At 36.2% G+C, this 12282-nt stretch overlaps 1 protein-coding gene across 2 annotated transcripts in view; it reads right to left on the reverse strand.

The window, feature by feature from the left end:
• LOC109535305 overlaps positions 1-7604 on the reverse strand; it is a 10835-nt gene extending 3231 nt beyond the window's left edge. Inside the window, exons 1-3 of one of the 2 annotated variants that reach the window (XM_019901190.1) lie at positions 7169-7604; positions 6825-7018; positions 6690-6775 (exon numbers count right to left, since the gene is read on the reverse strand). In XM_019901190.1, coding sequence (XP_019756749.1) covers positions 6690-6775; positions 6825-7002 — 264 coding nt within the window. In that variant the 5' untranslated portion in view covers positions 7003-7018; positions 7169-7604. The remainder of the gene's footprint in view (positions 1-6689; positions 6776-6824; positions 7019-7168) is intronic. The other variant, XM_019901191.2, reaches the window with a different exon arrangement.
• Positions 7605-12282: the final 4678 nt, after the last annotated feature.

The following is a 12282-nucleotide window of genomic DNA, read 5'->3' on the forward strand; positions in this document are numbered from 1 at the left end:
AAACTTTCTTGCTCAACCAATTTTTCCAAATAATCGTCTTCATCACTAAAATCTTGGATAGGTATTTCGGTATTTTCATCGTCGGAACTATCTTCGAATACTTTTTTTGTAATTTCATCGTACCTTTTCTGGGGTTTCTATTAATATTCAAGATTTTCTATTCTTCCTGCCTCCTTTGGTTTTTCTCGGTGCAGCAGGTATTTATGCATGTACCTTGGGACTGTCCAAAGATTATCACTATGAATAATTTTTGTTGATTTTTTTTTAGTTAGTAAATTGACAGTTTTATATACTAACCAAAAATATAAGAAGGTATTAAGATATATACTCACATAATTCAATTTTCTCGAAACACTTACTGTCGTTAGTATACGAGAATTAAATTGATGCGCCAAAACACGACGAGTGGCCAAAAGCACGTGCCCTGCTTTGAATCGTTAAAGAAACTGAGAAGTAAAGTTGGCTACCTATCATTGAAACTATATTCGAACAATTTTACTTTACGGGAAAAGATGGTACCACCTTTATCCCAAGGTACATGCGACCCAAAATACAACACTCCCTTACTCTTATTACTATATACCAGGAAAGAACAAAAGGATACTGCAAAAACTGTGCAAGAACCAAGTCCACTTTTTTTAAATTTTGAACATATAGTTAATGGTGAATGTAAAATGTACAAAAATGTAAACCGTATTTTAGTTTTTTAACTTTTAAATCACTTAGCTTACAAATAAATAGTTTTTGTTTCTTGAAAAAATAAGCGACACTGGAGTTGGTCGGTTATTGCATTGAACACTTCAATTTAATCAACAGAACCGAATTATAACCAATAATGATCGCTGTATTATTTAGTTTTTATTCAATAGCTCATGCACTGACTAGGACGTGTCGCGAAAATTTCCTATTCCAAATCGGTGTAGCTGTGTTGACCCTTCAGTAGTTATTTCACTGGCAGCCTTGCTGCTATGGCTTGCTCCCCGCTCCCCCGACCGCAACAGTATATTGCTTTTAATTTATGTTTAACTTTGCCGCCAAGGCTAAGAGGGCCAGCTAAGTTCAGGGAAATTATTTAAAACGTCAAAACGTATTCAAAAAAATTAAATTGATGTTGGTGTAGCAAAGGCGAGACATTGAATTCTAGATCTGATTGTAAATATAATCGTGTAAAGAATTAAACAGTGTTCTGGTAACGAAACAACCATGTTAGCATAGGCATCTCCATAGACAAGTATTTTTTTGCAAACACATTTGTTGTGCGCCCAGTGCAAGATAGATCCGCGTTCAGAAAATACGAAAGGCAACAAAAAAGAAAACGTCACCAATAGTTCCACAAGAGTAAACAGCAGAATTAAGAGTCTTCGACAATACATTTATGATCCTTTGAGATGTAATGCACGGTGGTTTAATTCAATCAATCAGTCTTCTAGTATTAGTAGCGATAGCTTGTGGTTTCGCGCCTTTGCAAAATTGATGTTGTGGGGTCTTTCGCTGAGGACATGTTCCGCCACTGTCGACTCTTCCACATGTCCCAGTTTAGAACTCCGTCGATGTTCTTCTATTCCTATCCCAACCGCTCTCGTCGTGGTTCCTATGTAGACGTTTCCACAGGCGAATGAAATTCGGTAGATCCCTGGAGTTGCGAGCGGAGGTCTTTTGCCTTTAACTGACGCTACCCATTCCCGGACCTTTGTTGTGGGCTTGCAAATCGTTCTTATGTTGTGCTCCGTGTTGGTTCCTAAACCTTTCAATTATGCCCGTACCTCTGGAAACAAAAAGCAGAAGAGCCTTTACAGTGGATTTACTCCTTTCAACACGGCTCACACCTACAGTTCTTTTGATGTCCAACTGAAAATATCCGTTCTGAACAAAGGCATTTTGCAAGTGCTGTACTTCTGCGGTTAGACGTTGTTGTCCACATATATTGTTTCTGGCCTTATCCATAAGAGTCTTGATGCTTCTCACTCGGGTGGTGGTGGGATACCTTGTGAAGGTATCTGAATTTGTGGGTGGCTTTTCGATATACCCTGTGGTCCACGCGATTTCCTTCCCTAGACACCAAAACGTCGAGAAACGACCGTTGGTGGTGTTGTTCAACTGATGGTTCCATAATGAATTTGATATGTCTGGATGCTGTTTGTTTAGATAGTCAGGGAAAATGTCTAGGTTTTCACGTCCATGCCTTCGTCTCACGAACGTGTCATCGACATATGGATATCCGATCGTTGGTTTAACGGTGCCATGATCAATGCTGTGTTTTATCAAACTTCTCCATGAAACGGTTCGCCATCACCGGGCTGAGTGGGCTTCCGATAGCTACCCATGCCTTTTGCTCGTAGTAGTACTCTCAATTTCACCGGAAGTAGCTGCCGTTTAGACCAGCCTTGAAAAATTTGTTGTACTCTCTTCAAATAGTTCCGTCAATAAATGTATGGATTCGTCCAAGGATAGATATTTTGCTTTATCGTACGTTTGTTAACCTTCGGTAATCCGTACAAGCGTGGGGGGCGAGCTTCTGACTTAATAATCCTCTTTATGCTCTTGTCGTCTATTCAGGATATTTTAATCAGGCGGTTGATGTTCCTGAGCTTGGCTCTATTCGGGGCTTTCTTGAGCTTCGTGTAAGTGACTAAGTGCAATGCGTCTTGGGTTTTCTGCTCGTACTCCTCTCTGTTTGTGATAACTAAAGCGTTGCCTCTGTCACCTCGCTGGACAACAATGTTTGTATTTCTTCGTATTTCTTTGAGCGCTTGTTGTTCTTCTCTACTTAAGTTGCTTGTTGATGGTTTCGCTCTACTAGGATTTGGATCGTTTCCAGAGGTATTTCATGGGCCGTTTGTTCTGGAAGCCCTTGCATCGCCGTCTCGGTGTTAGAGATAATTTCCTCTATTGGTGTCGTTCTTGGACTAATAGCAAAGTTTCCTCCCTTCACCAAAACAGACTGCTCCGCAGGTGTTAGTGTACGACTGCTCAGATTCACTGCGTTTGACATTGGGTTCAGGCGTGAAGTGGTTTGGGTTGTTCCTTTAGATTTGCCTTACAATTTTGCAAATTTACTTTTTCTGTCCCTTCGTGGCTCTGTCGATTTCCCATTACTTGCTCTTGTAAGAGATCGCTTCAATTTTGCAGTCAGCGTGATACAGCCTGTGTCCCAGTTTGTAAAAGAGGTTTAGAATTTCTCTGTTTTTTTTGCGTCTGTCGGATCTTTCGACGGCGTAAAAACGCGAAAACCCACTAGTTTCTTTTGTTAAAGCTCGGATTGAATAAACAGCATCAAATGGTTTCAACGTAAACTGGACTGAGAAAGTCCGTTTCCATTGCTGTTTAATTTGTCATTGGAAAATGTATTGAAACATCGTACCAGACTTAGCTGCCCGGGGAACACAAATCGTCTTAGCGTTTGCCGACGATATACTAGCCCTAACAACTATATGTTCGGACGATGTTGAATAAAAAATAAACCATTTATATTTACATTAAATACGTTTCTTATATCTGCCACAAAGAATACTAGAACGGAAAAATTAATTCATTATCTCTTCAGCATAAAGGGTGAGAATGGAAAACATTTTTTATTCTGCTTTTACTTTGCAATCAATCAGCAAAAATGAAACAAACTTACTGACAAATAAATATTCGGTCGCACTTCAATACTATCATTAAAGTATATTAATTCGAAGTTTGATCGGAAGTAACTCAGCGAATTCAAAATTTCAGGTGTTTTGACCTTTAATCCCGGAACTGGTCGCTGAAGATCGGTACGCAATGATTTCTTCTTTTGATGCGATATCGTTTCTATAACATTCAACTGGACATAACGTTCTCTTTCAGGAAATAGTACGGGGTCGTCGTGAACTTTTACCACAAACAGCAACACTAGCAGTCCCCTTTAGTCCTGGGTAAACTTTTAGAAATTGGCGCAGTGCTACGCAAATGACTTGTTGCGCCGACCCAACGTACCGGCGCAGTAACTCAGTTCCGTTGCAACTGCTGTGTGTGATCAAGGCAAACGTACTTAAATTATGAGTTAAAAATAAAGTAAGCACAAAGTGGCAAAACATTACTCATAAAAAATGGTGATGATCTTTTTTTTTAGATGTTACCATTCTTGCTTCGGGTCGGTAGTTGTGCCAAAAATTAATAAACATCAATAAGGCATCCTTGGAAGAGGGAGATTTAGAAATTTTACATCTGCTGTAAGTAGCTATAATCCCTGTTTGGTTTTGTGGACCAAAAATGTTGGAAACGGGACGTTTACTATAGTCTGCTTAAATATAACTTTATAACTACTTTGTGGAGTTGAGTTACTTTATGCTAGTTAAATGTTCTAAAGCAAAGGAGCAAATTTACACCGTATTAAGAATAACAGCAATTAAACTGGCTAAAAACTGACTTTTCCCCAAAAGAACGAAGCGGGTTTTGGATAGCGCGCAACTAGTGATATCAAGTAAAAAAATGGACAAGGGAAATGGTTCGCTTCAATACACAACAACAAATTCTCAGTATAAAAAACTATTATAAAAGTGTAGAAAGTTTTGCAGCCACAGTTCGCAATATGCGTATAATTAATGGCCACCGAAATGCTCCAAATGAAATTATTGTAATAGGCCTGAGTAAGTGCATTGTATTGAGTTGTGCTTTTGAGCTGTTGCCGTTCTCTGCTTTAATGAGTTATAATTAATCGGTTAATGAGTTATAACACACGCACGGCGCCTTCTCTTAAAAATTTACTGAGTTTTTCAGGCATAAATCAGAGTATTTTTGACTGGGAAGATTTTGATTACTTTGTTTGACTTGTTTTTAGATTTAATAACAATATTTCAAAAATTTCGTCAAAATTTCTAAATTTTTCAGTTTGAGATGCTCAATTTTGTTTTGCAGTTTTGAAATCTTTACCTTTCACCTTCGAATTTGGGACAAAAATCAAATAATTCTCTATCAAAAGTCGAACAGAATAAGCGAAAGTTTATTTTGTTAAAAAAATGCGGTTTTTTACTTTTGATAATTTTTTTTTGGTTGATATTTTGCTTAAAACGCTCTATTTTGTAGCGTTTCACTTAAAAATTCTGACGATCTGGAAAATCTTACAAAAAATTGCAAGGTAAATTTACAGGTTTGTAGAAATTTTACAAAAACTTTTTCAACGCCGAATTAGGGAGAAAATCAAAAATAAATTTCTCCCGTTATTTCCTGAAAACCATTAAGGTTTTATCAAAAATCGATCACAAAATTAACAGTTTTTAATCAAAAACGCAAATTTTTTTTTCTTTTCTTACAATAATGGCGTCGTTGCAGCCAAAAATTATAAAATTAAGTTTGCTCGCAAATTCGCCTCACTGATCAATTTGCAGAAAACTTTAGAAAACCCTTTTCAATTTTGAGGTATTTTTTGTGAAAAAAATATAAGATAAAATTTATTGGAAAACCTTAAACCTTAACTCTTTGGCCTCCTTAACAGCTTTGCAAAAAATGTTGAAAACCCTTTCCAGCTTCGAATTATGGACAAAACCTTAATAATTTTTTCTGGATCTATTGACAAAAATATTTCCCCGAACTGAAAAAGCGAAAGTTTCTAATCATTTATTTGGAAAGCTCCTGACAACCTGGTTTTCTTAACTTTTAGGTTAATAGTTCTAAACAACAATGTCTCCAAACAGAAAAACCGTGTTTTTTCCTAACGTATTACTGTAAAATACTGGCCACCTCCGTCTTTCACCAAAACTAGTCGACTTTCATTGGATTCAGTTTAGTTGCTGGGAAAATCGAGATGACCGCTTATTTAGTTTGAACAAAGTAATCAATGGTTACTCGGAAAAAATGTTTATGACCTTTTTTAAGATGTGACAATTTCAGTCTGGTCTTTAAAGCTTTAATCCGCTTTAATAAATGACATAATTCAGTAATCGCCTAGTGAATTCAATAGCGCAACTCAAGACAATGTTACCAAAGTCTAGTCGCGCCGCACTTTTTTATAACACAACGAACAATATTTAGATCTTAGCATGAAACTCATTTAACTCAAACTGACCGAAATTAATCTAACCCTATTTCCCAAACCTCACCGACAAAAAATCACCCTGCGTATGGCAAGCCTCCAGAAGGGATAATTACCATCAATTATTTGGGAGTTAAGCTGCCAAACGACGCAGACATATAGAAGGGTTGGCAAACCCAACGAGACCTTATTAAAGACGAAGTAAAAGTCTGGGGAGGAAAGAATGAAAACAGCAATTACTGTGCACGAAACTCATTACAAGCCAGTCGTTATCTGTTGATGTGGAAGTGGAAACCTTAGCAAACAGCAAAAAAGTGAAATACAAGATGCGACAGCGAAGGTTATGAGCAAAATGAGAAGAGTGAAAATTTATGGCGTGACAAGATAATATGGAAAAAAAATTGAAGTGGAGCCATTTCTTGAAATCAGAGGAAAACAACAGCTAACGCAGTTTGAATTTTTTCTTAATACTTGCGAAACTCTTTCATTAAAGAATAATAGTGCATGTTATTGTACATCCTAAGACTTTTTCATCACAGTCTAATCGATCTAGAAAAGATACCGAAAGTGGAAAGCAACATGATCATTTTTAATTAGTTACAATTTCAAGGATTTTCGATTTGTTGCATGACTTGTGTTCGGTAGTGTAGCAAATCATAACAATGAGATAATGTAAGTAAATTATAATACTCACTGCTGCAGCTCCAAATACCAACATAATGGAGAAAATGCACTGGAGAGCACTAGCAACAGAGATGATGATTAACATCGTTCTCAGAACTATAAAAAAACAGATAGGAAAATTGTACAGAAAGAAAATGCTACTTACTCTCCAGCTGTGGCAACACCGAGGCATCGTTCAGCTGGACCAGTTCGTGCGGATGTTTTACATAGGCGGCGCTCAAAATCATGCACATGAATGCGAAAATGCTTTGAACTACGCCTATGATGATGGTACCGTATTTGAGGCTGACGCCACAACAGTTGGTTAGTTCTGGGGCACCCATGGTGGGTTATCTAAAACTATTATTCATCTATATGTCTGGTGCAAGTTTTAATAACGTGATGCCTATGTATTTTAACCAAAACTTTCTAATTTCCGGGTCAATGGGCGCCCAATTCCTTCCATTTTAAATCCTCAACCAAGACAAGATTTTACAAATTTTAACTCACCTCAGATCACTTATCTTCCCAGAACTCAGAACAATCGGCAGACAAAACTTAGTCTTTTTGCTTTCGAACTATCAGCTTTTGCGCATATGTAGCTTTACACGTCCATCACCATAGATAAAGACAAGTCCATCACCAAGAATGGTTTGCCATCAACCATGACCAACGCGATTTGAAGCAGGTTTCGACCTACTGTATGGTTTGCGTAAGTGTTAAGGTTGGCCAAAGAATTTAGTTTTTATTATTAATGATTTTCACTGAATTTCCATTATATGTATCTCACAAACAACTGGCCATGACAACTGGGAATTTGCTTGTTTTAGTCTCTGGAAGTCTCTGGGTGGTTTAATGCAGAAATCCCATCCCGATAAATGCTATAGTGGCGAAAGCTCCGGATCAAATTGAAATTTATTGAGAGGCCAACCTTAACTGTAATGGGTTTCACTCGGACATGGTACTGAACCGCCATGCTACGTACGTCGTAGCCAGCGTTGCCAGCAGATTACTTTTTAAAATTTATTTAATAAAATTTTATTAAAAGGGAAAATGTTTCGACAACACAGTATGCCGCATCTGAAGAAATAATTCGTAATTGATGCTTTTTAGTCGAACATAACGGGCGATTAGAAATTTCATAAAAATGCGCGGCCGTTACTGAAAATCGAGGATTTTGACAATTTACAATGGTCTCTGGCCTGCATAAACAAGCTCTAAATACCAACATAATTCCAAAAAGTTAACTTTCCGAGGATGATTAAAAATTATTGTCACAAATAGAAGTAATCTTGCTCCATTAAACGTTTATAAAGATTGTTCTTAAAATTTTCCCGATACTGAGAAAACAAATGCAAATCTTATCACTGTTTAAGCAACCCCAAAATTCTATCGCAAGTTTGAAAAATCCTTGAGCACCACCTAATGATGGCTCATAATCGAAATTTTTTCTTATCTGGAAGGTGTCAGTCCTACAAAATTGATGTGATAGCAAATATCCAGTTTTACTAGTCTCTGAGAAAATAACATGCGTTAAGCATAGGAACGTATATACAAGTACAATTTTTTTGCAAAATTCAAAAATCTTTAAAATGGATTGATTGGCTCGAAAATAAATGTAAAACTAAAGCCTGCATAGACCACCGCAAAAATCAAATGCAAGTTTTAAAAAAATCAAAATCTCCTGAGAAGAATTCAAAATCGACGCATTATCTACTTGTGTAACAAACAGTGCTTTAAAAATTCCAAACAGAGTGATTTTCTCAATTTGCAACTTTTTTTGAAATGTACTGTTAAACCAGAATCTGCTTAATTATCCGGCAAAACTACAGGCTATTTTGTGTCTTGGAAAATTGAAAAGGCCTGACGGTCACAGAACCCCAAAACATATGATTTACACTACTAAATTATTAAATAGGCTCGGCCGTACAAAACTCACACAAAAGAAACTCTTTCACTGAATAACTAATTATTCATTATTAAATTGAATGAAAATGATAGTTTGCAATTGTTGAAAATTCTCAAAAATTGGTCTTCGGGCAATGATGATTGACAATCAAAAACGTTTTACTTATACAGGGTGATTCAAAATTGGCGTCATTCCTCTAAAGGTGTTGCCTGGCGCTGTTATAGGAGTACAGACAAAATAGTAAAAAATAATAATTGTTATTAAAAACTGAGAAATTTGCAGAAAACTATATCAGAAATACGGCAGCAATGTTTTTCAAGGTAATCTGCCTAATTGACATTGCCCAAATACCTGTTGCTTCGTAATTATCTAAAACTCTGGTAACCATGGAATTATACAGAGTGACAACAAGAAAGACAAAGATAAACGGTAAATTCAACAGGAGCCGATGAATGACGGAACCTATTTCGAAATGTCAACCTGTTCTCGTGACCTCGAATATTGGTGTTTATAAATCAATCATACAACATCAAACATTTGAATGGTTAACTCCAAACCAGCTAGTGCCTGTGTAATCTCCTTATTGTCTACTCTTATTACGCAGCTTCTCGTATTCAGTTAATTAAGTCCTGCTCCATTTGTATATCCTTGTGCTGTGTGTATCGTACAAACGTGGTAGGAATGTAGCCCTTCCTCGGTATTTATTTGGTGCCTGGGAAAGTGTCAGTGGTTGTGCTCTGAGTGCCCCTGGAAGGCCCTAATTCGATTATGTTCAATACTTGTTCCTATGTGCCTGGAACCCGAACATCTATTGTCGTCCACTATCTTCCTGGAACCACTCTCGTCGTCCTTTGTTGGCGTGAGCTCTTTCCGCTTCTGCTATGTTACTGTAGCATTTCCCTTGAACTAATCGCAAATCCGCAAATTCGTGAAAGGAAATTCAAAGTAAGTCACAGTTTGACAAATTATTGTTATTATTGGCAAGGGCTATCCACCTGTAACTATCTGTTAATGACAAAAAACATTATTGCCGCTGTGCCTTTTCAGAAAAAAAATGGAGAAGAGAACTTTTTGATATTAAAAATTTTCGTAATTTGAAGCAAAGATTGTATTTTTTTTTTGAATGCTTAAGTATTCCAATATGCATGGATCCAATTAAACATGGAACAATTTGAAAATAATGCTTAATAACAAAGTTGAATTTCGATCTTCAACTGTTAATATCTTCTAGAAATTAAAAAAAAAATGTTTTTCCATATTTTTCTCGTACTCCCCAAGGACCATTGGCGTCACCCGTTTAAAGGAATCACGCCAATTTTGAATCACCCTGTAGAGCGGATCATGGCATAGAAACGTGGTCCAAACCTTGTAAATTGTGGGGCAAATAAATATCAAACTACGTTCTACTTAAGTTACTTTGAGAAAATTTTATGCAAGTTTGGAACATTTCCGAAAATTTCCTGATGATTGAAAATTTACTCCTAGTGACTATTTAAAATTTACCCTTTCTACAACAGAATTTGCACTTTAAAGTATAAGCTAAAGCTCCCATCTCGTTAGTGCCTGAAGAAGTAGAACATTTTTTCAATGAGCTCACTTAATTTCTCGCTTTTTTGTGAAGAAAAGAAATTTCGGATTTTAAAATTTTTGTGAGTTTTTCATACTGCGCATGGCAGTCTTCGCTTTCTTGTAATGAAAACGATGCAGAATTCGAGGCAATTTGAGACAATTTAGATTTTTCGAAAAAATCGATCTCCCCTCTATCAAATTTTCGATTAAAAACAGAAACTTCACATGCGTGTTTTTGCAGCTAAATTAATTGCTTCCGACCTAAGAAGCTCCTGGATATGCAGATTTAATGTGTTTGAGCCATAATAAGGACGGTATGCCCGGTTAAAGATCGTAACTAATCAAAAGTCGCTGAAAATAGAAATGTTTAATGAGTTTGAGTTTATAAAAAGAAACATTTCATCGGTTAATTATGAAAAATCGTGCGTATTGGCGTGCAATTTAGTCTCCAAACTCATTGAAATTCCAGTCAAAAAAGATTTGACGAATTGCATTGATAAGTAAATTCCTGAACTTAAGGGACCGAAATTGGAATTAATCGAGGTCAATTACGGCAAATTCTCTTTAAACATAATTGAACCGAGTTGTAGGCCTACACTGACAGCAACTAAATTGGTGCAAAGTAGAAATCGATTAAATAAATCGACAATTATCGTTAGTTCCTGAAGAAACACAAAACTGCGGCCTGCAAAAACAATTGCCTGTTGGTGACCGATTATTTAAACTTCGTTAGTTATATCAGGCATGATCTTTGTATTTAAAATTGAATTCCTTTCTTTGCAAATTACATAGTACATAAGTGCTTAACTCTAGGCTGCGAAAATCATTATCAATATAAACGCATTATTTTAAAAAATTGCCAAACTTGACTGAAAGTATTAACTTTTCACACTTCTGGAACGGAGTTTGCTCTACACGTATTTAACGAAAACTGACTTTTTTGATTTGCCGCTTTCTGGGGAAATAAACTCCAAACTAGTGCCTGCTTAAATATCTGCCAAAATCTGATGCCGATTTGAAAAGGTCTTAAAAAATAAGAAAATTTGGGGGCCGCAAAAAACCGAAAAATCTGATTTGCGCTATTACGAAATGGACTTGGCCCTACTAACATCGCATGCAAGAAGAATTTCTACACTGTTTTAATGAATAATTATTTATTCGATTAAATACCAAATTTTGTCCTGCAAAGGCAAATGCTTTGAAATCCAAACAAACTTTGGAAAAATTATCGAAATTACTTTTCGGGAGATGATTGTTGAAAACATAAAACTTTTTTTATAAAGTAGATAAAAATGTGAAGGAAAAGATACTCTCTGACGTTGTAGGACAAATGGATGTCAATTTTCAACATACTTAAGTATCCCCAAAAGTCACATGCAACTTTGAAAATTTGTTGACAATTTCTTGGTGATGGGTAAAAATCAAAACTTATTTTCTGTATAAAATTTCGTTCTTCTACAACACACTTTGCTCGTTAAAACACAAGCCTATGCGATTCTTTTATATCGTTGGTTTCGGAAGAAAAAAAATGTCAGTTCCGGCTTGCAACAAAAATCTCGTAAACCAAACTGAATTTTGAAAAATTTCGAAAAAAGCCTGGTGATCTCCCAAAATTTCATCTGGCTACGTTACTAGTAAATGTTTATAAGACACTTGGCCGTAAAAAATAAATGGTGAACTTTATGCTGAAAAAATCACCGTGAAAATCAAATGCAAGTTGAAAAACGTCTTGATAATTGTTTGTTGAAAGCTGATAGCGGAGTATAAAATATAAAGTAAAAAAGCAACGCGACTCTATCATTTCGGTAAATTCTGAATAAATAAACCCCTTAAACCAATGTCAAGTTATGAAAATTTTCAACAATTGCCTGTGGGTGACCGGAAATTTTTGAAATTTTCGGACAAATGCCTGCCTGACCCGCTTTCCACTGATAGAACAGCCTTTCCCCTACTAAATGTGTCTCCAAAAAAATATGTAGTTTTACTGATTTCTTAGGAAACAAATGTGAAAGTCCGACATGAAATAGCAGTACAATCCAAACTCAATTTCGAAAGTTTTTTTGGAAATAACTGGGGACGATTTTACATCGAAACTTAAATAAAAATACAAAATAATGACACGGTTTAGACACGCAATTGATGAAAC

Source organism: Dendroctonus ponderosae, unplaced genomic scaffold (genome assembly GCF_020466585.1).
Source record: "Dendroctonus ponderosae isolate FM_Combo_2020 unplaced genomic scaffold, Dpon_F_20191213v2 Dpon_F_20191213_1, whole genome shotgun sequence".
Classification (NCBI taxonomy): domain Eukaryota; kingdom Metazoa; phylum Arthropoda; class Insecta; order Coleoptera; family Curculionidae; genus Dendroctonus; species Dendroctonus ponderosae.